General features: G+C 38.6%; 1 protein-coding gene across 3 annotated transcripts in view; it reads right to left on the bottom strand.

Annotated features, from left to right (window-relative positions):
- COL6A6 (collagen type VI alpha 6 chain) overlaps positions 1 to 27,667 on the bottom strand; it is a 143,194-nt gene that overhangs the window by 3,916 nt on the left and 111,611 nt on the right. For 2 of the 3 annotated variants that reach the window (XM_055320984.1, XM_055320986.1), the window contains 4 exons: positions 23,638 to 24,131; positions 14,312 to 14,408; positions 10,882 to 11,553; positions 8,006 to 8,099 (listed from right to left, as the gene is read on the bottom strand). In XM_055320984.1, coding sequence (XP_055176959.1) covers positions 8,006 to 8,099; positions 10,882 to 11,553; positions 14,312 to 14,408; positions 23,638 to 24,131 — 1,357 coding nt within the window. Of the gene's footprint in view, positions 1 to 8,005; positions 8,100 to 10,881; positions 11,554 to 14,311; positions 14,409 to 23,637; positions 24,132 to 27,457; positions 27,470 to 27,667 lie in introns of all 3 variants that reach the window. The other variant, XM_055320983.1, reaches the window with a different exon arrangement.

Below are 27,667 nucleotides of genomic sequence, written 5' to 3'. Positions count from 1 at the left end.
CAGTACAATATGCTCATTTTTTTAAATAACCTGTCACTGTCTGAATTTTTATTTACTTATAAACTTCTTTGTGATCTGTTTTCCTCTATTCTGCCCTCCCTGATAGAAAATTTCACAAGACCGTATCTGGTAATCGTAGCAATCCCAGGAACCATAGAAGAGCATAGTAGATACTCAATAAACATTTATCTAATGAAAACCTGAATGAATGCCACTTTCTTCCCTCCCTCCCACTCATCCATTCTTCCTTCCTTCCACCTGTTCATATATCTATCCATCCAAATGTTGTCTATGGAAGGCACTGTGTTACAGCCAGTGGGGGACATAGAAATAACACCCAGTCTGCAGGCACATAAAGAGCTTAGGGGTCATGAATAACTCCACAGTAAAGGGTAGCTAGAGTCAGATTCTGGAAGGCCATCATTGGTCAGATTGACAGGCCAAGGAATTGTAGAAGCCAAGTACTGACTGGAAGTTCTGACTGCTCAAACTGCTGGTGGAAATGTCCTATAATCTTCACCAGTCAGTATGGCAGTCACTAGCCACATATATCTTTTGAGCATTTGCAATATAGTTAGTGTGAGGAACTGAGTTTATAACTACATTTGATTGAAAGCTAGTGGTTACTGTGTTAGCACAGGAAGGGGGGAACCATTTCAGATAACCTTATTTTAGAGGGAGGTGGTAGAAAAAGCTTTAGGTCCATAAGCATTCTTATATTCCATTCAAATATGGAATTTCAGAACATTCGAAATCCCCTAGACTAACTATGACACTCTGTTGGTTAGATGAGGAAACTGCATGTAAAGGTGAATGTCAGGGACAGAACAGACTATAACCCAACTCTGACTGGGTGATGGGCACTGAGGGGGATACTTGACGGGATGAGCACTGGGTGTTATGCTAAATGTTGGCAAGTTGAACAATAAAAAAAAAAAAAACAGCTCTCTGATACCAAGATCTTGGTGTTACTTCCATTGAACTTTTTTTTTTATTTAGGACACCACGGAAAACCATCAAGATATATATCGATATCTGTAGATATAGACATATCTATCATCTATCTATCTGAGAGACAGTATGCAAGAGAGCAAGCATGAGCAGCATGGGAAAGGCAAAAGGAGAGGAAGAGTCTGACTCCCCATGGAGCAGGGAGCCTGATGTGGGCTTATGACCTGAGCCGAAGGCAGACTTTCAACTGAGGCACCCAGGCACTGCAACCATCAAAATATTTAGTTGGAAGTATCTAGATATGGGTGCAGAATCACAGGAAAGCAGATGGCCTGGGGTTGGTTGGACAGATAAAGTATGAGGAGGTTGGCACACAAGCTTTTTGTAAATATTTTTAGAATGAATGTGTGAGAACCTGGTGGCATAAGAAGAGAAGATTTATCAATACTGATAACCTCAAAAATTTGCTGAATTGTGGTCAAGGGAAGAGTCAAGAGAACTCAAACATTGACTTTAGGAAAATAGTGCCAGTATTCACTACGATTCATTTCTTCATATTTGGATTTTTCTTCTTTCACCAGCTTTAAATGGTCTCATGAAAACAAAAATACTTAGAAAATAAGTGAAAAAGAATTTAAAATTATTTCATTTCTCTCACGAACGTGTCATGCATGAATGCATGCATATATGCACACACACTCCACGTATTCCTCTTGCCTCTGTAATGAGAGATAGAGGCAAAGGAGACATCAAACCAAGAAAAAAACATGCCGTTATATACTATATATCTGGGCTTCTGAAACTCAAATCCTAAAGTGTATATCCATTCACTTCCATCAGTGCTGTCAGGAATATGCCAAGTTGGTCAACAAACCTCCTAGCTACCAAAAAAGCTAAATTTCAGCGTAAATACCATCTACACTCCCATTTTTACTCTTCTGTTTTCTTCTTCCAGAACTAAATATTAGGAGCTCAAATTCTCCAAAGTCGTGGTTGTCTATAGGCACAGAACATGACTCTACCAATCATAGAGAATGTGTTCTTTTTTTGAGTCTGGACCACACTGTTTTCATGTCTTGGGTTTATTTGATCTATACTAGTCTCTTCACCCCTCTCCCAACTTCCCTCTTTCCACTGAATCCTTTTTATGGTAAATTTAGTTATCTTTGTTTTCTTCGTCCCTCTTTGTTGAGAAAAAGCTTTGTTAAATAGCTAAGTGCTTCTATAGCATGACATCGCTATCCTCTACCTCCCTTGGAATATTTTACTCTCAAAAGTAAAGTATAATAAAAGTATAAAAGTATAATAAATACTTTATCTCTGAACTTTTTTTCACTATACACAGGAGCTTGTATTTGATAAACATTTGGTAAGAATCATTTAATTACCCTGTTTGGGAAGAATTTAGAATATCTGTTTTTCATTTTATTCCATACTATTGAGATACTTCTTTACTGATTGGTAACTCCAATAATAGGTAGTCAAGATAAAGAAACAGGAATGAAATATAGATGATCATTTCACATCTTTTGCCCAGCTCCAGTAAAGCTTGTGGAAAGATATGGCAGCTAGACAAAATGAGGTGGGTGGAACTGTCGATTTCAGTTTCTGTGATCACAGATTCCTCCATCTATGTAGATGATCAGGAGTCAGCTATGCTGCATTTACTAGTTGACTGAGTGTACTGGAGTAGAAAACGCAAATAAGATTGCTTCTATTTTGAGAATTCTTTTTAATACGTATTTTGTGGGTCTAGAAAACATACTTTGGTAGGTAGAATTACAACAGATATATTATTCATATGGCATTGGTGACTATGTCCATTTTTTACAATTTGATTTTTCTGGCTCTGATCGGTTACAGCTTTCAAATCTGGCCTAAGAGCTTCCCTGACTGTATGAAGCAATAAGCAGGTGGCTTTCTGTCTTTTATTGTCTCTGAGCCGATCAAAGTGCTTACAAAGAGGCTGCCCTACATTCTCACCCTTATTGGCCATCTGTCTCCTTTGTTGCTTTTGTTCAGTTCCTTTCTTTTCCATCTGGTAAGAACCAGCTTCTACCTGTATTTCTCAAAACCTCACAGTAGAATGATCTAATTATTATGCAAGTCATTCGGAGACCTGGCAAGTCATCTTTATGACCAGGCATCTTACCTAGCAGGCAGTCTCAGCTCCCTCAATTACGTGCTCAATTCTGCCTCACTTCTCTTGAAAGGCTCAGGCAGGGAGTTTCAGAAACAGCTGTGTGGCTTGTTACCTTTTATTATGGTCTTTGGTAACTTAGAGAAGGCCTGGGGTGTCCTAGGTTAAGGCATCATCAGGGAGTTTACCAACAGTGGTATGGATTTCATGTCCCAGTTCCTGATGTCTGAGCCACTTCCCATCATTTCCCCATTTCAAATGCATAGGAGAAGCGGAGCCTCAAGTATATTTAGGGCAATGTGAAGAAGGGGAAGAAACATCCTCCCCCCAAAATACTGTGAATCCCCTCCACTCATACTGATCTTTAAGCAAAACACATGGTAGGAATGGTTTCCAAAAACGCTTTCTCATTTGTATAGACTGGCCTTTGGCACTTACGGCCAGCTACATAATATGTGGAGCCCAGTGCAAATGCAAATGGTAAGCTCCTTTCCATGCTGCCGGACACTTGCAGCAGGGGGAGCCCTGCTCCTTGTGGACTGACCGCCCAAGCCTGTTTTAGGCCTGAGTTCAGGAAGCATTTGCTGCTGGACAGTTCCCTGCTTCCCCACGAGGTAAGGAGATTTGAGGCAGAGGCTTCGCAGAGCTTCTGGAGCTGGGGGATCTGGATTGAGAGTGCCTCTCTCTGGCCCTGATCACCACATAGACATGCAGACACTGCACACTAAAAGTAGGCACACACTATCCAAGGCATTTGCCTAACTGTGATTCCTGTGGGGCTGGTACACATTTGATTTCACTCAGATGGGAGGTGAGTGCACATGTGTGTGTGGTAGTACAGCATGACTTTCCACTGAACCAATCTCTTAACTGCAATTATTTCTAATTCTAAAAAAATGTGATGTTCATGCATGCAAAATATATATATGTATATTAAATTTTAAAAAACGTTTGCCTTTGTTGATACTCTTAAAATATCTTAATTAAAAAATATTAAGTTCTACTTTTATTCCTTCCTTAGGGTACATATATTTTTTCTTTTTCTATAACATCTTAAGAGCAATGTTTAGCTCATCAGCTTTTAGAGTTTTAAATTTTTCCCTAACACAAGAATTAAGACTTATGAAGTTTCCTAAATTATGACTTCTGACATATCCCACAAGTTTTGACATATAACATCTTATACAGTTGTATTTACAAATTTTCATTATAATTTTTTTTCTTATTTAGAAATGTGATTTTAAAGATGCATGGACTTTAAAAATAACATCTTTATTAATTTCTAACATAATTGAATTCTGATCATACAATATGGATTTTATGACACTAGTTCTTAGAATTTTGTTGACAACTGCTTGATAAGTTAAAAATTGCACAATGAACATCTACGGAACTCTCCATCTTGATTCAACTAGTTGTTAATGTTATATGTGTTCTTCAGAAGAATGTCTCATTTTTCTATGCAGGATTCTAAATGAGCCTATTAAATCAAGTTTGTTACTTATGATTGAATCTTTAATATCTTTACTCATTTTTGTCTGCTTGACTGATCAGTATTCAAACTGATGTACTGAAATTTCCAACTCTAATGATAGTTAAATGGCAATTTCTCCTTGTAGATTTTTGATATCCACTTTGTATTTTAAAATTATTTTATTACTGTCTTAGAAATTTAGAAGCAAAAAAAAAAAGAAATTTAGAATCATTATATCTTTTTCCTGAATTGAACACTATGCATCATGTAGTAGCTTTTTATTCCTACAAAATAGTTTTGTTAAAAATAATATTTTACTTGATATTAATATGCTATATTCTAGCTTCATTTTTTTCTGGTTACTAGGTCTGTATATATCATCTACATAGAACAGCATATATTAAATTTCCAGATAAAAAATTTTACCTGTTGTCTTTTTTCCATAATTTTACTTTCAACTTTTCCATGTCCTTATTTTGTGCCTGTGTCTAATTGAAAGCAAGTTATAGCTGGATTTTGTTTCTTAAGTTCATCCATCTCTGTAACTGGCATGTTTAATCTGTGTTTATCATGACTTCTGATATATTTAAATGGATTTGATTCTGCTGTTTTACTTTTTGCCTTCTGCTGGTCCTTCTCCCCCTCCTTTCTTTCTTGCCTTTTTATTTTAAAAATATATTTGTGTTGTTGTTTGTTTTTATTCCATTTTCCCTCACTATATTTTTGGTAGTTAGCCACTTTCCATTTTTCTTTTTCACAGGTGCCATCACAATTTCGAATGCATTTTTAAGAGAGTCTAAAGTCTTTCAGTAGCCTAACTGCCAGCCCAAACAATTCAAGTTCCTAGGGCCCTTAACTCCACTTACTTCCCCATGACCTTTATTATTATTATCTAGTTTTTCAATACCACTCTTTTTTACCCTTAAGGCTCCAATTCATTTTTTTTAAGAAAAGATGATTTTGTTGTCCGATACATTTTCTCAAGTTTAAATAATATTTGTTAATATGTATAGTCTGTTTTTTTCTGTTAAGCCAAGTGCCAATATTTTATTTTCATCTTTATTAACAAGTAGGTTTTTTTTGTAACTGTACAAATCAGATATTACTTAAAAATCTAATATTTGATTTGCTAAGTGTTGTCAAATATCATTTATTAGTGTTGCATCTCAGCTCTTCTGTGGTCATTTTTATTTTCCTTGAAGTACATAGTTTAGAAGTATCTGTAGCAAAAGTCTTGTGGTGAACTGTTGTTTTTTGTTTATGCTAATTATCTTTGTTTTACCGCTTTTTAAAGACAGTTTTTCTAAGTAGATAAAATGTTCTTCCATTACTTTAAAAGTTCTTAACAGTTTTGTGACTTCTACTATTGCTACTGATAATCCAGCTAACTGTAGTTTCTTTGTAGATAATCTCTATGAGGTTGCTTTTTTTCTTTGGCTTGGTGTCTGTATTCCCCTAAGCCATATCTGTTGCTTTCTTTTTATTTATCCTACCCATTATATCTTTTCATCATCTTTTAATTCATATCTTTCATAAGTTCTTGAAAATGATCATCTCTTGATGTATTTAAATATTACCTCATTAATTATTTCTATTTTATCTGATTTCAAGAATTCCAATTTGATATAGATCTTTCCATTCTATCATGTCTCTAAACTTATATTTATCTTCTCTGTATGCCCAGTGATTTCTTCAGCTTTATTTTCTAGTTCATTATGTATCTCTTTAGATGTGTCTGTTACTCTGTTTAATTCATCCACTGAGTTTTAGAAGTTTTTTTTAATTCACAGAATATTGTAAAGAACAGAACCATGAATAAATACCTGTATACTTTTCACCTATTTGGTTTTCCAAATGTTACCATTTTGTTACTCTGTGTATACACATACATATATGCATACACATATCCATATATGCATAGACACTCATATATGTGCACACACACACAAAAACTCATCCTATTTCCCTTTAGGAAAACCACCTGAAAACAGACTGCAGACATTATACATGTTACCTTTAAATACTCCAACATACCTATCTCAAGAACAAAAACATTCTCTCATATGAACATGATATTATTACTACACATAAGGAAATCCACATGAATCAATAATACCATCTGATGTATTATTCATACTCAATTTCCCCTGCTGTCCACCAGATGTCATTTATATGAGATTTTCTTCTGGCATGGGATCCAGTCAAGGTTCACACCATTATGTTTGATGGTTATGATTCCTTATCTCTTCCATTTTAGAATATTACAACTCCTTGCTGCTCATGACATTGAAACCTCTGACTAGGTCTGCTGTTCTGAAGAAAAACACATTCTGGAATTGGCTAATGGTCTCCTCATTATGAGACTTGGGTCAAACATTACCTGCAAGAATCTCACATAGGTGTTATATCACCCCCTGTATCACCTATGAAGCACATAATGTCAAATCTTGGACACCGTGGAAACTACCAGATCTTGGCATGTACATGCAGATTTCCTTTCTTCATAATTAATAAGTTAGTAATATGTGAATGGCTCTGGGACCCTGTACCCAAACGACCTGTCACCCAGTCATTTTAGCATTCTTTGATTCTTGTCTGACTCTGTTATTACACTAGAGATTGCAAATTGGTGATTTTTAAAAAGATTTATTTATTCATGAGCAAGAGAGAACATGCATGAACAGGAGGGTCAGGAGGAAAGAGATTCCTAAGCAGACTCTGTGCTGAACACAGAGCCCAACATGAGATCATGACCTAAGCTGAAAACAAGAGCTGGACATTTAACCAATTATATCACCAAGGCACCCCACAAATTGGTGATTTTTTAAATTCTACCATTTTCCTTTATATTTATTAGCCTTCATACTTCTATAAAAAAGAGCTTTTACTACCCTCATCCTTTTCTGATCTCTATATAGACTTGTGGATTTTGAAAATTCGTTCTGTTATATTCCATTACTATTTTTCTTTCTGACGTCAAACTGTACAAAATTGGGCCAGTGGGAATCTTTTCAAGATAGCTTCTTTGTCTTTTTGACACGACACTGCTTGTTTTTGACTACTTTCTTGCATTATAAATATTTGAGAGTCATATTGTACTTTGCCTGCTACAGTCTAGAATGAGCTATTTCTCCAAGAAACCCTGGTTCCTTTGAGTGGGGAATGATATTTAGAAACAACTATCTGGTCATTAAGTATGCTCATTGCCACTGAAGTGTCCCATTGGTTGTTTTATTTCTACATTTCAATTTTCCACTTTTAAAAAATTCTGGTGGTTTTTCAGATCAACCTAGTCATTCTTGATTATCTCTTATTCCCTCAAATTATATTTTAATAGCACATAGCAATAGATTTTGTCCAAATAGGATGAAGAGGAAGAGAAAGAAAAGGAGGAGGAAACAATTACAGAGAATAAGAAGAAAGGGGGCCACACTATTTACCTTCTCCACTGCCGTGGAGGCTGCTTCACATCTGTAGAGGTGAGTCTATTGCACTTCATTTTGAAGCTTATTGGTGGATATTTGTTGATTGCACCTAGGAAGAGAAAAGTCTGTGATGAGTCTCTAATTCATGGCTATTAACATTACAACAATCTGTTCTGTATGCAAAGTAACACTTTTTTTTGATATTCATCAAAGGAAGATACCAACTAAGGTAGCCATATGAGATGAAAGCAGGTTGTTCAGGGGAGTCTCTAAAACTGAGTTTAGAAAATACATCTCTGCTGAATTTATATGCGGAACATTCAACTTACTTTTTAATAAGATGCCTTGAGCTGCTAAAGTTGGTCAACATTAGAGGAGATACTGTGAACCAGTCCTAAAAGTCTGATCTTTAATTGACATGAACTATTTAGACTGGTTATTTTTTATTTTCTCCTTTGTAATATCAAAATGCAAAGGGAAAGGAATATTCCCTTTATGGTTTCTGTATCATTAACAACAGTAACAATAGTGCCATCTTGGGTTTAATTCATTAGTGGCTCACTTCATTTGGAAGTATATAAATTTTTTAAAATAACAAACCATGCCTCTTCCCACACAATTTAAACATTTAAAAGCCATTATTGATGAGAAACTTTAAAAAATGTATTATTTATTTCCTTGAAGCCTTAAACTGAACAGACTTGGTAAATGCAATTAAATCTCTTCCTTGGTGATCAAGGGTCACTGTAAGTAGCAAGTTTGTCCTGGGTTGTGATAGAGCACCCTCTCTAAAATCCCTGTTGTACTAGACTGTAGTTCTACACTGAATGACCCAAGACTGTGATGTTGTACACTTTATTTTTAATTTTTTTATCTGCATCAGGTTGTTTGTTGATTTTGTTTCTCTTAGAAAATGTATTGTTTCTGATGTGGACTGGTCTTAATGGCCACCTCTGTCACAGCATGGTGTTAAATAAGAGTCAGAGAGGGACCTGAACTAGGATATCCAAGAGGGCAGTGACAATGTCTGTTTTGGTCATTCCTTAATACCCCCACACCCTGGGGCACCTCGGTGGCTCAGTTGGTTAAGCATCTGATTCCCCATTCTGCTCAGGTCATGATTTCAGGGTCTTGAGACTGAGCCCTGGGTTGGACCCCTGTTCAGTGCAGAGTCTGCTTGAGATTTCTTTCCATCCCCCTTAGTTCCCCCAACCCCACTAAGCTTGTGCTCTCTAAAATAAATAAAATCTTAAAAGATACCCCCACACCTGAACTGTGAGTGGCTCGGAGTAGATGCCTGATACATATGTGTTGATGTTGAATGAGTATGAGTCTGTGGGCTTGCTCTATGATTATGTCAAACCTTTTTCAACTTCTGCTTTTACAGCTGTATTCTAAAGATAGGAGATTTCTAAATACTCAGGTTCTAGAAAAATAGTGTATAATTGTTTTCTGAAAGCACCTTATATATCTCTCATCTACCCCACGTAATTCTAAAAATGTTTTTTCCTTTCCCTGGGTTGGTAGTGGGTGTCATTATCTAATCCTATACTTTGACTAATTACTATGAAACGCCATGAAGAGTTTTGGGGGAGTAAGGAAGGAAATTCCATCTTAATATTCTTTCAGTATTTTTTTACCTCATAAGGAATGTTTCTTGACAAGTTTCTCAGTCTTTCAGTGTGTTCTTTTGTTTTACCCTTACAAGTGCCTTGTAGTTACTTTTTTTTTTTCCAGAACGCTTCCTGACATCTTTTTTCTAGATCCTCTTTCTGATTTCTTATTCCAAAACATATCCACCCAAATTTTGTTCTAGGAACTTGTTGCTCCAGTGTTTCTCAAACTATAATATGAATATGAATCACCTGGAAATTTGATTAAAATGAAGATTCTGGCTCAGAATTTCTGGAGTAGAGCCTGAAATTCTGAATTTTTTCATGTGCTCCCAGGTGATGCTGATGATGTAGGTCCTAGACTCACATTTGGAGAAGCACATGGCATGACATTGGTACTATCAAACAATTTCCCCAGGCTCCTTAGACCTCACCTATAGTGACTACTCTGTCTTTGCAGCCTTAACTGGTCTCACTGTGTAATGTCAGGGACAAATTTGAGACGCATTCAGACTCTCCCATAAGCTACATTGGGTGTTCTTTAGCCTATGTATTCACTTTTTTTTATCTGAACTCTAAGGGTTCATTCACCATGCAAATGTTCAGAAATCTGGCTACTTTTCAACCTCCAGAGTAATAGCAGGATATGGCTTCTTTTTACCCATTCCATTGCATACAAAGTGAATTGCATACTTCAAGGCAAAATTATTCTAAGAAATACAGCCTATGTTTCTTTTTTATGAGCACCAGTTACATTAATTGCTGGAATCATAAAAAGTCATTAACAAGGCTGAGAAAATTTTGCAAGGATGTATCTTTCATCCTGACAGGTAAAATGGTATCTCCTAATATCTCAAACTCTGCTTTTGGAACTTATAAAAAAGCAAAGCCAAGAATTGTTAAATTTTTCTTTGGCTTTCTCTTTTGGTATGTTAACTGATGAAGCTTTCCATCGAAGGGCAGTGTGTTAATGTAACGTGGCAAGGATTTCTGCTTTATAACAGACTATATTGCTCTATGCAGACAGATGTGTGAGCAGCTGCTTGTTATGATTGCTTCTCCATAGGAACTAGAGGCATAAAAAAGATGAGCCAGAAAATTAAATGCTAAGAATCAGAGGTTTCCTCTCTTCACCATCCATCATTACAAATTTTCCTTTCTGACCCTGCGGTACCCTTGAAGACAACGGTTTCCAAGAATCCATGTCAGTTCATCAACTCTTTTGGAAATATCAAATATACTCTTAATGTGTAAGAAAGAACAGATTTTATGACTTACGCCTGATTGAGTTTACAAAGGATTTCACAAAATTCACACTATATCTGTGGTCAGGTTTATGAATTCGACCAAGCTGGACCAAGTGGTGATCCAAAGGGTAGCTGGCTAGATCTTCTAGTTCGTTGTCATTCCAAGCAGGGCCAAGGGAAAACACAAATAGGGCATAACCTTGACATTTGGCTCTTAAGGATTCTTTCTTTAAGGTTTCCCTGTCCAAGTGATTGGTTTCCCCAGCAGATATGACAAATATGACTTTGTTTCTTCTCATGTTTGGTGTATTTAAAAAGATATTGTCCAGGGTCCACTGTAAGGCATGACCAATAAAAGCATCTCCATTTAGTTGTTGAACTGATTGTTCCATGTGCCTCTTCATGAGGCGTTTACTATTGTAGGTGGTAAGGTTGAACTCAGTTTTAACAGGACTCTTCTGAGTGTTGGGTAGGAAATTGGGGGGAGCATGGCTTAATAGGGCCACCCGGTCTCCAGTGACAGAGGTCTCAGGCTCTGGGCTAATCTCAAAGTGATCTAAGAGTGCTCCCAAAAAGTGTCTCATGTCTTCAAATTCAGCACTTTGCACATGCCGAGAGCTGTCCAGAAGGAAAGCAGCATCCATGTAAGACTGTGCAGGGGGTGGTTTGGCTTCATTGCAAAAAGCGTCTGGCTTGCATACATCTGCCAACAAAAGTCACACAGGGTTACTAAAACAGGCTGGACAGAAAAGATAGCATCTCAAATATTTTAACATTTGGAAACTGCATAATCTTTGATCATAGAATAGTCACTAAAAGGCTTTGATATCAAAAACAGATGATTTCCTAGTCCATGGTTTGTATCTATATTTAAAATGTACAGATTTTATACGTAGTTGGTGTCTTGAATTCCATTCACCAAGGCATTTGACTTTTAAAAATAGGCTGCTTTCAACAGAACCTTAACCTGGGCTGTATTTTAAGTTTATAAAGATTGAAGTAGACAGTTTATTTCATATACGAGTATACTTTATCATGACATAAAAGCTAATGATCTCCCTAGATAGACAAAATACAGGTTAAACCAATGGTCCTTATCATTAAGGTTCACGTTGTTCTACTATGAAAAGTAATATGCTTAAAAAGAGTGGAAAAAAAGCAAGATTCTTCTACCTCAATTTAAATAAAGGTTTGTAACTCTATGTCCATCTGGGTGTGGACACTAAGGACAAAACTACGCTTGTGTTTGTATCTCCAGGGTGCTTGAAAGCTCAATACGTGTTTGTTAAGTACATTAATATAAATGTTGCATATTAATAGGCTTTCATACAATATGGGGTCATTTTAATAAATATGCATATCTTATTTAGCAAAAGAATTTGTAGTAATAAAACAGAGACTGAATTCCATTGAATCTGACCACAATGAACATTCAGAGGAATAAAAAAAAAAATTGGAAATGGAAGGATTTTAAAAGTCAACCAATCTAATTTAACAGAAGGGGACTGATGGTAAGAGAGTAAAAGCATTCTGTCAAATCATATGCTAGTGTTTCTAGAAGTTTCCATATATGAAGTCAGGGTTTATTGTGAGCGATAAGGCCATGTGGTGTGGCAGTGGGAGGCCCTGTGGCCTAAGAGCCTGGATGCCTGGGTTCTGGCCCAAGTCACCACTGGGCCTCAATCTTGCACAGTTAGGTAGGTGGGTCAGATTTGCCCAGAGGATCCTTCCAAGGCTAACTTCTGCAATCTTGATGTTTTCAGTGATAATTGATGGTTAAGTCTGATAATACCTCTTTAAAAACTAAAGAGATGAAAGAGAAATGGAACAAGCATGTGGACAGCTGGTACTTGGAATGGGCAGGAATAAAAGCAGTCAGATGAAAGGTTAAAAACCAGAATGCAGATCCTTGGGGGGGGGGGTAGCAAACTTCCTAACTTCAGTCTTGCTCATGGACTCCATAAAGATGTGGCTTTGCGCAAGTTATGTTTCCCTTACTGAAATTCAGTAAAACTTTATGACTGCGTTTAATGGTTGGATGACAGAACAGTCACCTATGTGCAAGGCAGTTTCTAAAACCAGAGACAGCAGGCTGCCCATTTGCTCAATTTTGTGGGGGTTTTTAATTGCAGGAGACGACAGCCAAAATATCTTCCCTTATATGCCTTGGAGACAAAACAAGGATTTCAGCCAAGAAATGGGGCCAAAATCTATCCCCAGTCACACATGTACAACTTCTCACTGTGCAACATACTGGCACACAAGTGTAATTGACTTTGCACATGCAAAGGCTGGGCTGGGTAGCCCCGCTCACAGCACAGTCAGCTGTGGAGGGCTAGTGCCTAACCAACCCTGTGCTGGGGGGACGGGGAGAAGGGGAAGAAAGGAGAGACACTAATGAGTAGAGGCAAGCAGAGGCAAGACAAAGAATAGAGGGGCATCCGAAGCAATCTCACTTCTCACTCGGAGTTACCACCTCCCTGTGAGATCACTTATATGGCAAGCATTAGCATCCCATTGACACACATGGAGGAGAAGAATCAAGCATTTTCTTCAAAGCCAAGTACCAAGTCTAGGGAGAATAATGGCATTTCTGTTACTCATAAATGGCTGCGTTGTGAGGCCAGCCTTCTTGGATCTCCTGTGGATGTGCAGTCCAGGCAAATCATCTCACCTCTCCAAGCCTCATTTTCGTCATCTATAAAGTGGAGCTAGTAATAGTTCAAATGTCTGAGGGTGATTAGAAGGATGGGATGAGAAAACGAGAAGAGTGCTTGGAACAGAATAAGCACAATAGCTTCAATATTAACTATCATTAGCACTACCACTAATGTCACATAAAGCAGTTAGAGCAGTCCATGGCACATAATGAATGCCTGATAACTGTTAGAAATCATGCCCACTGGTGACTGCAGTGGCTTCCAGTGTTTTCATAATTATTGGAACACTCAAATTACTAGCATACTCACCCACAGCTGCTTCTCTAGCTAGGCCTATACATTGTGTATAAAACACAAGAGACAAACAAGCGTGGCAAATCTTTTTGATGTCTCTCTGCAATGAGAAATGATGGAATTCTACTAATTTCTACTTGTACTATAAAGCGTTTCTTGGGAGTCATGAATGTTTGAGATTTAGAAGACACATAAATATACTTTACAGCATGAAAAACTTGGCAATGAGACAGGCTAAGTTTTTCTAATAATCATTACTGTTTCCTGGAAGTTGCACAAGCGTAGAGGCCTGGAATGCAATCCTCCTACTACGATACCTGGGAGGAGCCCTGCTTGCTGGAGCTCCATCTGTGGACCATGCAGTATGAGGAAGTGAGCCCAGAGGCCCCAGGGAAATCTTCCCAAGGCCACTCTTACTCCTGCTGCCAAGGTCCAGCCACTCCTGCCAACGGTGACTCAGTGTGTTTAACAGCCCTGATCAAATTATGTTCTCTCTGTGGGTCTTACCATAGCAGAAAGTACACCGCTGTAGTCTCTCTAATGCTGGCGCGTAGTCAGTCCCGGATGGAACCATTATTACTTGGAATGTGCCAGTGTCATCAATCTGCAAGCAGCAGAAGCAAGAGAAAGAACAGCTTAGTGGGTGGGGCTGCAAGAACCTCTTGGGATTGTTCAGAGCACTGAGATCTTTTGAGTGCAACACTTCTCCTTCTAAAGAAGGTCATAGGGAAGCATAGCACGTGGCAGGGTGGCTAAGAGCCCTGATTGGGTTTAAGCCCTGGTGTTCCCTCTAGTTAAGTTGCTTTGCCTTTTTTTCCTCATCTACAAAATAGGATAATCACACTACTACCTAACGGATTCAGTGGGTATTAAAGGGGTTCATAATTGAAACACACTTACTGGAACAGGATGGGTGCTATGAAAAGCACTTTCCTATTTACTATCTCAACAACCCAGTGAATTTGTTCTTTTGTGCATCATCCTGTTTTACAGATGAGGAAGTTGAAGCTCAAAGGAAGGTAAGAGGACTAATCAAAAAACAGACATGGAAACCATGAAGGAAAAGGGCCGGAGGAACCGCCCCCCCCACACACACACACCCCAAGTCCCAGAGAAGCAAGTGAAATCACAAAATGTACTTTACAACCAGTTCTGAGTTCCCATTATGAACCAGGCATGGAAGCTGGCTTTGCAGACCCAGATCCACATCCAGGTGGTTCTCCTCTGAACAACTCTTAACCCCTTCCAGTTCAGTCCCATTGTTAATAACCTCTCTAGGAAGTTTGAGACTAGAGAGCAGGGAGAAAATAAGGAGGCCTTAAATAATGAAGAATAATTAGCTTGTCAGTTAACAGATTCACAGATCCATTCATAGCTGAGGGAAAATTATAGGCATACTCTTATCAAATACCTAAGAGATGGGACATTTCCCTACTTTTTCTCAGGGAAGTATCCTTCCCATACTTTATTCATGAAGGTAGGACTTTAACAGCCATATTTAAGTCAGAGGTGGGGAGGGAGGACTCCATCTTTCTGCAGAGCAGATTGCTCCAGGGTTGGACATCTGAGCCAATTGTATCCATTCTCTCAGGAATTTAGAACTGGGGTCCTGAGGGCAGTGAGTTCCTCTAATTCTAATGGCAAGCACTAATAGAGCTGTTGGCTGGCCATGTTCTGTTTGAGGAGCAATAGGAGGGAAATGGGAAAGAGGAAAGGTGGTGGGAGCTTTCCCTGAGGCTTATCTTTGTTTCTGACCATCTTCTATTCTGTGTAGAAGAGATGGAGAAATCTGTGCTCACTGGAATTCCTCCCCAGAAGACGACTGTAATTGCCTTCATGAGCTGGATGGGTTAGATGGGGAGACTCAGAGGAAATATGTGAAAACTGAAACTTTAGGCATGATTTCTAGGCACATGTATGTAGAGAAAAGAATGGTTAGTACCTGGTTAAGGCTGAGAAGAAACACAGTAGGAAAGGTGAATATTGTTGTGGTATGAGAGAAGAGGGAAAAAAAAAACCATGCTGTGATGTGAGGGCAGTGGAGCCAGGACAGGGTTGGTGGTGACAAATGGGGACATTCTGCAGTGGAATACAATGCCCTTCTTGTAACTCACTACCATCAGTAAAATCTGTATTGCTGATTCCTTGTGCAAATGGATTCTTTGAAGAAAGGCTGAATCGTGTGTCCAGGTGAGCATAGAGTGAAAACAAACTGCTTACCTGGACTCGGAGCCAGAGGACACCTGGGTTATATCTGCATCTTTGTGAGAAATTCTCCTGGGGTATGTGCATGTGTATACTTAAGCTAGCTTAAATTGTCTTGGTGACCTGTATAAAACAGTCTTGACTCTTGAATACAACAGTACAAACAATTAGTCTGTATTAATAATGGCTTTCAATAGTTATCTGGGCAACGTGTCAAGTGAATCATGCCTTCACTTCATCTGGATTGTGATGAGTGACCAGGAAGCCAAATCCAGAGAGCATGGATCAGACCATCTGGTAGGTGCAAAGTGCTTTCTTATTACCAACTATCAGGATCTAGGGGTTGTGTGTGTGGGGGGAATCACAAAATGTTTGAGCTAGAAGAAATCTCAGGAACCACATAGTCCAATCCTAGCATTTACAGATAAGGAAAGTGAGTCCAGAAGGGGTGGAAGGTGGAAGGCTCCAGTTTAAATTTTGCATTCTCCAAATAAGACCTACCTCCTGTCCTCTGCATTAGTTGCTTTTATGATCACAGTTCTGTGTCAGGGAGTCCTGACTTAGTTTAGAGCAGTGTTCTGAATGTTCTGAATATGTCATCCAGGGATTGCCACCATTTGTTAACTAGTTTGTATTCTGCGTGTCTATATTGTGACAACTTCCATATTTTTGGTGGTGGAGCTAGTTGATAATTTAGGTTTCACATTTCATCATGTATCAACACATTGGTTTCAATCTAAAGCATCATCTTTATTGATTCTGATGTGTTGCTTTACTATGAGAGTTCACAGAGGTGTCTGTGCTCTTCGTGTCCTCCCACCCCTCTCACTCACCACCAAAGTAATTTCCTAATCAGTAGAATTTGACAGTTGTGGTTTTAGAGACCACCACACCACACATCATTGGAGCAACTATAGTTAGCATATTACAGAAAATTCCTTAAGCGAAGTGTGGATTGAGGATTTAAAATAAAAGGTTACTATGGTTCACTTTTCTTAGGTCTCATTTTTTATTGCTATGAAGTCCAGAGATGAATCAGGAGGCCTTCAGCAAATGGTTCTGGAGGATACCCTCTTCTTTCCTTTCTAAATATCATGGGGCTCTATGAATTTGGTGCATTCAAGAAATGATGCAATTAATACTGTGTGTAATCATCTTTCTTTAGATAATTCTCTATTAACAAAGGAAATCTTTTGTTAAAATATTTTATTTATTTATTCATAGAGACATACAGAGAGAGGCAGAGACATAGGCCAAGGGAAAAGCAGGCTGCCCGTGGGGAGCCTGATGCAGGACTCTCTATGTGACTATCATAAATATAAAAAATAATTGTTTTTAATTTTTATTTATTTATGATAGTCACACACACACACACACACAGAGAGAGAGAGAGAGAGAGAGACAGGCAGAGGGAGAAGCAGGCTCCATGCACCGGGAGCCCGACGTGGGATTCGATCCCGGGTCTCCAGGATCGCGCCCTGGGCCAAAGGCAGGCGCTAAACCGCTGCGCCACCCAGGGATCCCTAAAAAAAAATTCTTTATGGCAGCAAGTAAAATTACACTAGAAGTAAGAGGCAATCATCAAACACACTTAAGGGGGGAAACTTGGTGGCAAAACAAAGCTGAGATTGAGGTTTCTCCAGTCAAAATGGCCTTGTTTCAGAAGAGATGAATAGCTTCATCACTCAGCTTGATACCCTCATGAGAAATTTCCATGAGGGAGGTCATAGGCCATATGCTAAGGGAAATCAGAGCCAGTTGTCAGAACATCTGCTTCCAAGTCCTGCTGCATGAGGCTGCATGGGTCCCAAATTTCACACTGGACTGCTGAACTCTCAGACAAATCAAGATTTAGAAAAGCCACAATAATTATGAAACAAATTAGGGTTTTAAAATATGGCTCCAAATAAAAATTCATTGTCACTAAATTTTTTGGTTCTCTTCTTGAAATAATCATCAACAGGTTCAAGTGTAGGGAAGCACAACTGAACAGAATGGATAGAAGAAAGAAAAAGAGGGCAAAAGGAGAAGTGGTAACATAATTTCCCTTCTGTAATGCCAAGTATCAGTACCAGGTTCTTGCCAACTTGTATACATGCATCTATTTTGATGCCTTTCTAGACAGCTCTGCTTAATTCCATCTAATGGCAGCTCCACGGGGGTGAGTCTTTTGGCTTTCCACTTTACTCTTGTGTCTCCACAGCCACGGAGATCATCCAGTACACAAGGTGCTCGCTAAGCATTTGCTGGGTAAATGAACCTTGGCAACTGATTCTAACTTTTTTCTGCATCTCTAATTCTATTCAAGAGGTGTTTGGAGCCAATGCTGCTCAGATTTTGGAGGGTCATTATCAAAAAACTGAATCTTCATTTGCTCTTTTGAGATAAAGTCTTTCAAGAAAGAAGCAAAGTGTCTCTAGCTGATTTGACTAGGAATACTGAGTGAGGCTATTAACACTCAAAAGATTTTAAACCAGGCATCCCTGGTGGCCCAGTGGTTTAGCGCTGCCTTCAGCCCGGGGTGTGGTCCTGGGGACTTGGGATCGGTCCCGCATCGGGCTCCCTGCATGGAGCCTGCTTCTCCCTCTGCCTGTGTCTCTGCCTCTCTCTGTCTGTCATGAATAAATAAATAAATTCTTAAAAAAAAAATATTTTAAACCAACAAAATAGGTTTTTTCAAGTTATAGGGTATGCACATATCTTTGAGCGGGTGGTGAAATTGTGTTTACTAAGAGCCCCAATTTTCCCCTGGCTTTATTTAGTCATTAAACAATAGACAATATCCTAATGGAAATAATTGATAGTAGTTGTGATATAAACTTAAATAAACAGAAGGAATTATGAATCTGTTTATAACCATATCTACTCACAAAGTTTTTCAACTGTTGTGTTTCATAGCAGCTTCATTTGCATGACATGGCCCAGCCTTTTCTAACTGATGTATATTTTTCTTTCTAAGCCTGGTCTATCAGCTTATTTGCATGTTCAATGACACTAATAGCACTGTCAGCTCCTTTACAACCTAGATGTCATTTTTATTAAATAGATTTTAGTTCAGCATCAAGCAGGTAAATAATAGTAAAAGCAATTACAGCAAAAGCTATCTTTCTTGAGTATTTACTATGTACTAGGGCACCTAGGAATGGTGTCCATCATTTCATTTACACAACAACTCCATGAAGCAAGTACTACTTTCCATACTTTGTAGATGAGGACTCTATTTCAACTCTGTTCTGCTTATTTGACACCTACAGATTGAAAGTAAAAAGAAAGAAACATTTATCATGCAAATCAATGTAAAAAGAAAGCTGAGGTAACATTACTTGTATCAGACAATTTGACTAAGAAAAATGGTAACAAGAGACAAAAGACATTATATAATAATAAGGCAAACAAATCAACAAGACGACATAACAATTATAAATATTTATCCAACCAACATGGGAGCACCTAAATACTTAAAGTAGTTACTAACAAATACAAAGGAAATATTCAATAATAATACAATAATAGTAAGAGACTTTAATAACCCACTTACATCAATGGACAAATCATCCAAACAGAAATATCAACCAGGAAAGAGTGCCTTTGAATGACACATGGGACCAGGTAGATTTAACAGATATATTCAGAACATTCCATCCTAAAACAGCAGAATACACATTCTTCTGAACAAATTCTGAACAGATCATGTATTGCGCCACAAATCAAGTCTCCACAAATTCAAAAATTTTGAAGTCAAGCCAGGCATTTTTTTTTCTGATCACAATGCTATAAAACTAGAACTCGATCACAAGAAAAAATCCAGGAAAAGCACAAATACATGGAAGTTAAATAACATGCTAACTAAACAATGAATGGGTCAACCAAGAAATCAAAGAGGAGATGAAAAATACATGGAGACAAATGAAAATGGAAACAACAATCCAAACTCTTTGGGATGCAGCAAAAGCAGTTCTAGGAGGGAAGTTTATAGCCATACAGGCCTACCTCAAGAAGCAAGAAAAAAAATCTCAAAGCCTAATGCTACATCAAAAAGAGTTATAAAAGGAAAAACAAAACCCAAGCTAATAGAAGGAAGGAAATAATAAAAATTAGAGCAGAAATAAATGAAAGAGAAACTAAAAAAAAGAAAAAAACAAACGCAATAGAACAGGTCAGTGGCACTAGGAGCTGGTTCTTTGAAAAGATCAACAAAACTGATAAACCAGATTCATCAAAAACAGAGAGGACTAAACAAAATCAGAAATGAAAGAGGAGAAATAACTGACACTACAGAAATACAAAGGATTGTAAGAGAATATTATGAAAAATTATACGCCAACAAATCGGACAGCCTAGAAGAAATGGATAAATTCCTAGAAACATATAACCTCCCCAAACTGAAGCAGGAAGAAATAGAAAGTATGGACAGACTGATTACTAGTAACAAAATTGAATCAGTAATTTAAAAAACTCTCAACAAACAAAACTCTAGGATCAGATGGCTTTATGGGTGAATTCTACCAAACATTTAAGGAACTAATATCTATTCTTCTCAAACTATTCCAAAAAACAGAGGAAGAAAAACTTCCAAATTCATTTTGAGGCCAACATTACCCTGATACCAAAACCCAGATAGAGACATTATACAAAGAAGTACAGGCTGATATCTCTGATAAACATAGATGCAAAAATCCTCAAGAAAATAATAGCAAACTGAATCTGATAATACATGAAAAAAAATCATTCACCACAATCAAGTGGAATGCAAGAGTGGTTCAATATTTTCAAATCAATGTGATACATGAAATCAATATGAGAAAGGGTAAGAACCATATGATCATTTCAATAGATACAGAAAAAGCATTTGACAAAGTACATTGATTCATGATAAAAACCCTTAAAGTAGCTTTAGAGAGAATATATCAACATAATAAAGGCCATATTTTTTAAAACCCTCAGCTAATATCATACTCAATGCTGAAAAATTGAGAGTGTTCCCCCTAAGGTCAGGAACAACAGAAGGATGTCCACTCTCCCCACTTTTATGCAACATAGTACTAGAAGTCCTAGCCACAGCAATCAGACAAGAGAAAGTTATAAAAGTGTCTAAATTGGTAAAGAAGTAAAACTGTCACTATCTGCAGATGACATGATACTATATATAGAAAACCCTAAGGACTCCACCAAAAAACTACTAGAACTGATAAGTGAATTCAGTAAGGCCACAAATACAAAATCAATGTATTTTGAAATATGCTGCATTTCACTTTTTTAAAAAAAGATTTTATTTATTTATTCATGAGAGACACAGAAAGGCAGAGACATAGGCAGAGGGAGAAGCAGGCTCCTTGCAGGGAGCCTGATGTGGAACGCAATCCCAGGAACCCAGGATCACGACCTGAGCCAAAGGCAGACCCTCAACCACTGAGCCATCCAGGTGTCCTGAAATACATTGCATTTCTATACACCAATGATGAAGCAAGAGAGAGAAAAATCAAGAAAGCAATCCCATTTTTAATTGCACCAAAAAGAATAAAATACCTAGGAATAAATTTAACCTAGGAGATGAAAGACTTCTACTCTGAAAACCATAAGGCATTAATGAAAGAAACTGAATATGGCATAAATGGAAAGATATTCTATGCTCGTGGACTGGAAGAATATCGTTAAAATGTACATACCATCCAAAGCAATCTACAGATTCAATGCAATCCCCATCAAAATACCAAATGTATTTTTCACAGAACTAGAACAAATAATTTTAAGATTTGTATGGAACCACAAAAGATCCCAAAGAGTCAAAACAATCTTGAAAAAGCAAAACAAAGTATCACAATTCCAGATTTCAAGTTATAACGAAAATCCATGATAATCAAAACAGTATGGAACTGGCACATAAATAGACACACAGATCGCTAGAAAAGGATAGAAAGCCCAGAAACAAACCCATGATTATATGGTCAATTAATCTTTGGTAGAAAGATGGTCTCTTCAACAAATGGTGTTGGGAAAACCGGATAGCTACAAGCAAAAGAATGAAACTGGACCACTTTCTTACACTATACACAAAATATGAACTGAAAAAGGATCAAGGACCTAAATGTGAGGCGTGAAGCCATAAAAATCCCAGAAGAAAGCACAGGCAGTAATTTCTGACATCACCATAGCACTTTTTCTAGTTATATCTCCTGAGGCAAGGGAAACAAAAGCAAAAACAAACTATTTGGACTCTATCAAAATAAGAAGAAACAAATGAATAAAGTTAAAAAGAAACAAGCCAAAAAAAAAAAAAAAAGACTCCTAACTATAGAGAACAAACTGGTGGTTACCAGGGAGGTGGTGGTAGGGGGGATGGCTGAAATAGGTGAAGGGGAATTAAGAATATCACAAGATGCCTGGGTGGCTCAGTAGGTTGTGTCCAACTTGATTTCTGCCCAGGTCATGGTCTTAGGATCATGAGATCGAGTCCAGCCTCGGGGCTCCATACTCTGCATGGAGTCTGCTCCAGTTCCCTCACTCCCTATTTTTCTGCTCCTCCCTGCACTCTATCTTTATCTCAAGATAAATAAAATCTTAAAAAAAAAACATACCATGATGAGCACTGAGTAATGTATAGAATCGTTGAATCACTCTAATGTACACCTGAAACTCATATAACACTTTATGTCAACCATATTGGAATTAAAATTTAGTAAAAAAAAAAAAAGTTCCCATCATGAAAATTTTTTATATTTATGTATGATGATAATGTTAACTAGGTTTCCTGTGGTGATATTTTCACAATATTTATAAATACTGAATCATTATGCTGCAACCTAAAGCTAATACAGTGTTATATGTCAGTTTACCTCAAAAAATGTCCTCAAAAAACCTCAAACTACCTCAAAAAACCTCAAAACACATGAGCGACTCCTAACTCTGGGAAACAAACCAAGGGTAGTGGAATGGGAAGTGGGCAGGGGGATGGAGTAACTGGATGACAGGCACTGAGGAGGGCCCTTGATGGGATCAGTACTAGGTGTTATACTATATGTTAGCAAATTGAACTTCAAGAAAATTTAAAAAACAATAAAAAAATTATCATGGCAAAAAAAAATCCTATTGATCCCAAGTGGTTTATTTCGGAATGTCACGCAGTAAGATTTTAATTCCTAAACTAAGAAGCTATCATAACTAGGATGGCTTTTCCTATTATATAATTTGGATAGTCATATGATTGCTGAAGTTATAAAATCAGTCCATTGGTCTTCATTGTAGAGCCACTGTTGCTACTAGCCACACAAGGGACATCCGTGAATTATGGCCTCCCTGATGTAGCAGCTGTACACCCAGAAGCAACTAGAGAAGCACTAGAATAGCAAACCTGGGTTCAAGTTCTGACATTGCCACTTCTTGGCCATGTGACCCCGGGATACAGGTTTAACCTCTCCAGGCTGTTTCCTCATTAATAAAACAGGACTGATGATTATCCCTGTCCCTTCCATCCTACCTGTGAGCATCAAACAGCATAATGCATGCAACGGGCTTAGCGTCTTTCTGGTCTATAGAAGTAAGTGGTACAGTGGGATACTTTGTTACAGAGGCTTCTGAATACAGCCCCCCCAGCCCCCCCAAAAGGTAGGTGAAAGGCTGAGCCGTCTTACTGCAAATGCACGCTTGATGGAGGGCACGTTGCTGAACGCGATGACCACCGGAACGATGTCAAGGGCGCTGAATTCCATGGCTGCCGTGGCGATGGTCTGGGCATCTGCGGACTGACCGCTGCTGAAGAAGGTGGCGATTCTTCTTGTGTGAGAGCCTGGAAGCGTTCGCTTGAAGACATTCCTGGAGATAAACCTCATCACTCTGCCGATCTCCCTGCTGTCCGAGGACCTCTCGTAAGGGATAGCTTCAATCTCCCGGAGGAGCTGCTGCTTCTTGTAGGCGTCTGCGAAGCGGACGAGGTGGCGGGCGTGAGAGGTGTAGGTGAGGATGGCGATGCGGGCGCCCACCGGGCAGCTGCTCTCCCGGACCCGGACGCCTCTCACCAGGGAAGACATCAGCTCCTTCATGCGCTCGAATTCCTGCTTGGTGACATCCCGAGACTGGTCCAAGGCAAACACCAATTCGGTGGGATGCACGGGGCATTCTGGTTTTCCTGAAAGGCAAGAACGTGCTCCTGAGGTAGCATGCTTAACTTAGAAAAGAAAAAAAAAAAAAGATACATAGAGGGCAAAGTAATTTTAACTAAATATGCAAATATTTAAACACCGGATAAGCATTAAATGCTAAAATAAGCAGTTGAAATGTTAAATGTTTAAATCTTGAACAGAAATGCTATTTTAAAAAATTGATTTTGCTCTTTTAAGTAAAGCACAAGAAAAAGCCTATCATTCAATTGGAGTTTTTGTGCAATTTGTAAGTGAATGACCAAATTCAAATAATCCAAAGCTCATGGATATGCCCTTTTACCGACAGAAATTGGATCATTGGTATTATGCTGGAACTTTACACAGCTAAACTAAAACATAAATCTTTCTTTTTACTTACTAAGGAAATGTAACGGGTTGAAAAAGGAACAGGTCCCAAAGCTCTGTTAATGATCTCAGAGACATTAGAAGAGAATGGATGTGCATTATATAGAACGGACCATCAGATGTGGAGTATAGGCACTGCAGAGACAGGTTAGAGACCTGGCCCAGCTATGCGCTAGCCCTGTGACCTTGTCCCAGCAACTTATCATCTCTGGGCCTCATTTTGCTCATCTGTAAAAATGCCAGTCCTAAGATCAGCCACTACATAGCCCGGTGTTGAGGATTAAATGAATCAACACAGGCAAAGCACTCAGGACCATAGTGCCTGGCACATAACAGGTGCTGAGTTAATGTTAGTCCTTCCGATTACAATTATGATTAGAGACTTTCATTGTGAGAACTGTATCACTTAAAAGAATGAGGAAAGCTTTCACGAACGTATTTTTATTTAACAGTTGAAAAGGCAAGTTTAACCAACAAATATACCTATTACATAGAGAAACTGAATGGTTAAACTTGAACGTTAAACGTTAATTTCAGATTTATTTATTGATCCCAATTCATTCATTCTAATCCCGGTACCCTGAATTTATTACAGTTGGCACTTTATATTTGTCTGATTATATGGTTAATGTTTTCCTTTCCATGAAGTATAGAGACAAGGACTGTGTCTCTCCCAATCTGTCTGATTATTAGTTCTCGTCATTTATCAGCATTCTAATAAGTGTTGGCTGAATGAAGAAGAACCAAACAACGGACAACTCTTTTGCAGCAGGAAGAGGAAGAACAAAACTTTTTATAATGGGGGAAATGTGTGGCATTGAGAAGTAAGTTGGTAAAAGGAAATCTCAATGATGCGCTTCTCTCGGAGGGGCGCCTCCTCTCATTCAGATGCCACCAAGTTGGATTCAGAGATAATAGCAGTTCTTCTTTTTTTAATTTTTTTATTTATTTATGATAGTCACAGAGAGAGAGAGAGAGAGAGGTGCAGAGACATAGGCAGAGGGAGAAGCAGGCTCCATGCACCAGGAGCCCGACGTGGGATTCGATCCCGGGTCCCCAGGATCGCGCCCTGGGCCAAAGGCAGGCGCCAAACCGCTGCGCCACCCAGGGATCCTGGATTCAGAGATAATAAAAGCAGATTGAGGCCTTCCAGCTCTTTATAAGAACTCAAACTCAGACTTGTTGGGGCTGGCCTGGGCTGGCCAAGGGGTGAGTCCTCTGCTGTGACCAGATGAGCTTCACCCCCACTTTGGCGTTAGATGTTTACCTCCTTTTGGTCCTGGACTCTGTGACCTTATAGGCAAAAGGACCAGTAAGAAGAAACTTTAACCCCAAACCAAACTGTGCATCTCAGTGGAGGCAGGACATAATTTATTAGCCTCTGAGTGTAACTTAGAAGGCTGAGCAGATATTAAAAAAATTGAGGTTATGTCAACTTTACGATAAGAAGTGAGGGGAAGTGTGACTGAACATGAAAGTGGTTCTGCGAGCTTTTTGTTTGGGCTGTGATTTGCATATGGGAACAACACAACAATAATACAGCTTCAGGTGCAATTTAGAGATAAAGGGGAAAAAAGATTCACAGCACCGGCTGAAATTCAAGTTTTCAGGAAAAAATACCTCCAAGGTAATTCAACTCACAAAATACACGTTCTGAAATCCAGCAAGCTGCCAAAACCCAAAAGATTCTAAAGACTGCTGGGCTGGATTGTGGTGGTACCTAGGAGGCTCTCCTCAAGGCCCAGATGACCACACAGAGGCCTAATAAGGCCGTACACTGATGGCTGATGCTCGGCACAGGGCAGGTGATGACGGGACAGAGAATGACAAACCAAACTGACATGTACCTAAGGCACAGCAATGGCAGCCCTCTGGTCCACCACCACATCTATCTGGAATACCACAATACCCTCCTAACTAGTCCTCCAGATTTTAAACTTAACCTTCCCCTACAATTTACTTTCCATAGCAGCCTAAATAAACGTTAAAAAATCATTCATCAGCTCATGATCCTCTTTCAATACTTTTTATAGATTCTTTAATACCCTTGCATTCCAATTTGAATATAATCCCACCTCTCTATTTGAATCTACCAAGTCCAACTTGACCTGGCGTCTGCTTACTTCATTTTTTCACACGCCAGTCTCCCCCTCCCTTCCTATGTCTCAGGCACATTGGACTTCCATCAATTCCTAGAAAATACCTAGGTCTGTCTCGTATCATGGCCTTTGCACTTGCTGTTCTTTCTCCTGGCTCTTGTAAAGCTGGCTTCTTTTTCCAAACTCCAACATCACTGCCTCAAAGAGGAACCCTCCATCCTAAAGCATCTCTCCCCTCCTCTAACATTCTGTGACAGAGCATCCTGTTCTTTATCTCTTTCACAGCAACTATAGGATTCCATATTTATTTCACGTGTTTATCATCTGGATCCTTGGCTAGAATGGAAGACAAGAATTATGTCCATCTTATTCAGCCCTGTGTCCCCAGTGCCTAGCACGTAATGGGTTTTCAATAAATATTTATTGAGTGAGTGAAGATGCAACCAGAGGGCATGGATTGATGGGTCTATACAAAAGGTATAGGGTGCAAAGGTATAAGAGGGTAATTGTCTGTTACATCTTAATTCTTAACCACTAGATTACAGACACAATAGAGAAAATAAAGGGAAGACATATTACAAAAAAATCTAATGGCAAAATAAATGTAATGTCAGTCATTAAAATATTAATAAAAAAAATCAAACCACTTAGTTGAGAAAGAGCTGTGAGACTCCACTAAAGCTGAGTGATTTATTGGAAGCAGGTCTGTGCTACCAGTATGAGGCAGCAAAGACAGCTCAGATAAAATTTATATCTTTTGGCAGACAACACATTGTTTTAACTCGTCTTTCCAGATGTATGACATTTGGGAGCTTGATTATAATTTGCTGTAAATAAAGATTACTCACCATGTCCGCCAGCTGGGGAAGAAGAACAAAGGAGATTGGGTTATTATTTGGTAGAACAGAGTTCTGTACTGTGTAAGGAAATCATGGCAGTAGAAGCTCTGACCTGTGTGCTTTTTGTAGATGACTCAAACATCAAAGCAACAGAAAGGGTTTGGAGAAAATGCAGACAGATCCCAGCATCTTGGCAAAAACAAGATGGGATGGGAGAAG

This window comes from Nyctereutes procyonoides, unplaced genomic scaffold (genome assembly GCF_905146905.1).
Source record: "Nyctereutes procyonoides isolate TBG_1078 unplaced genomic scaffold, NYPRO_anot_genome, whole genome shotgun sequence".
Lineage (NCBI taxonomy): Eukaryota > Metazoa > Chordata > Mammalia > Carnivora > Canidae > Nyctereutes > Nyctereutes procyonoides.
This window is presented reverse-complemented; position numbering and strand designations above follow the sequence as displayed.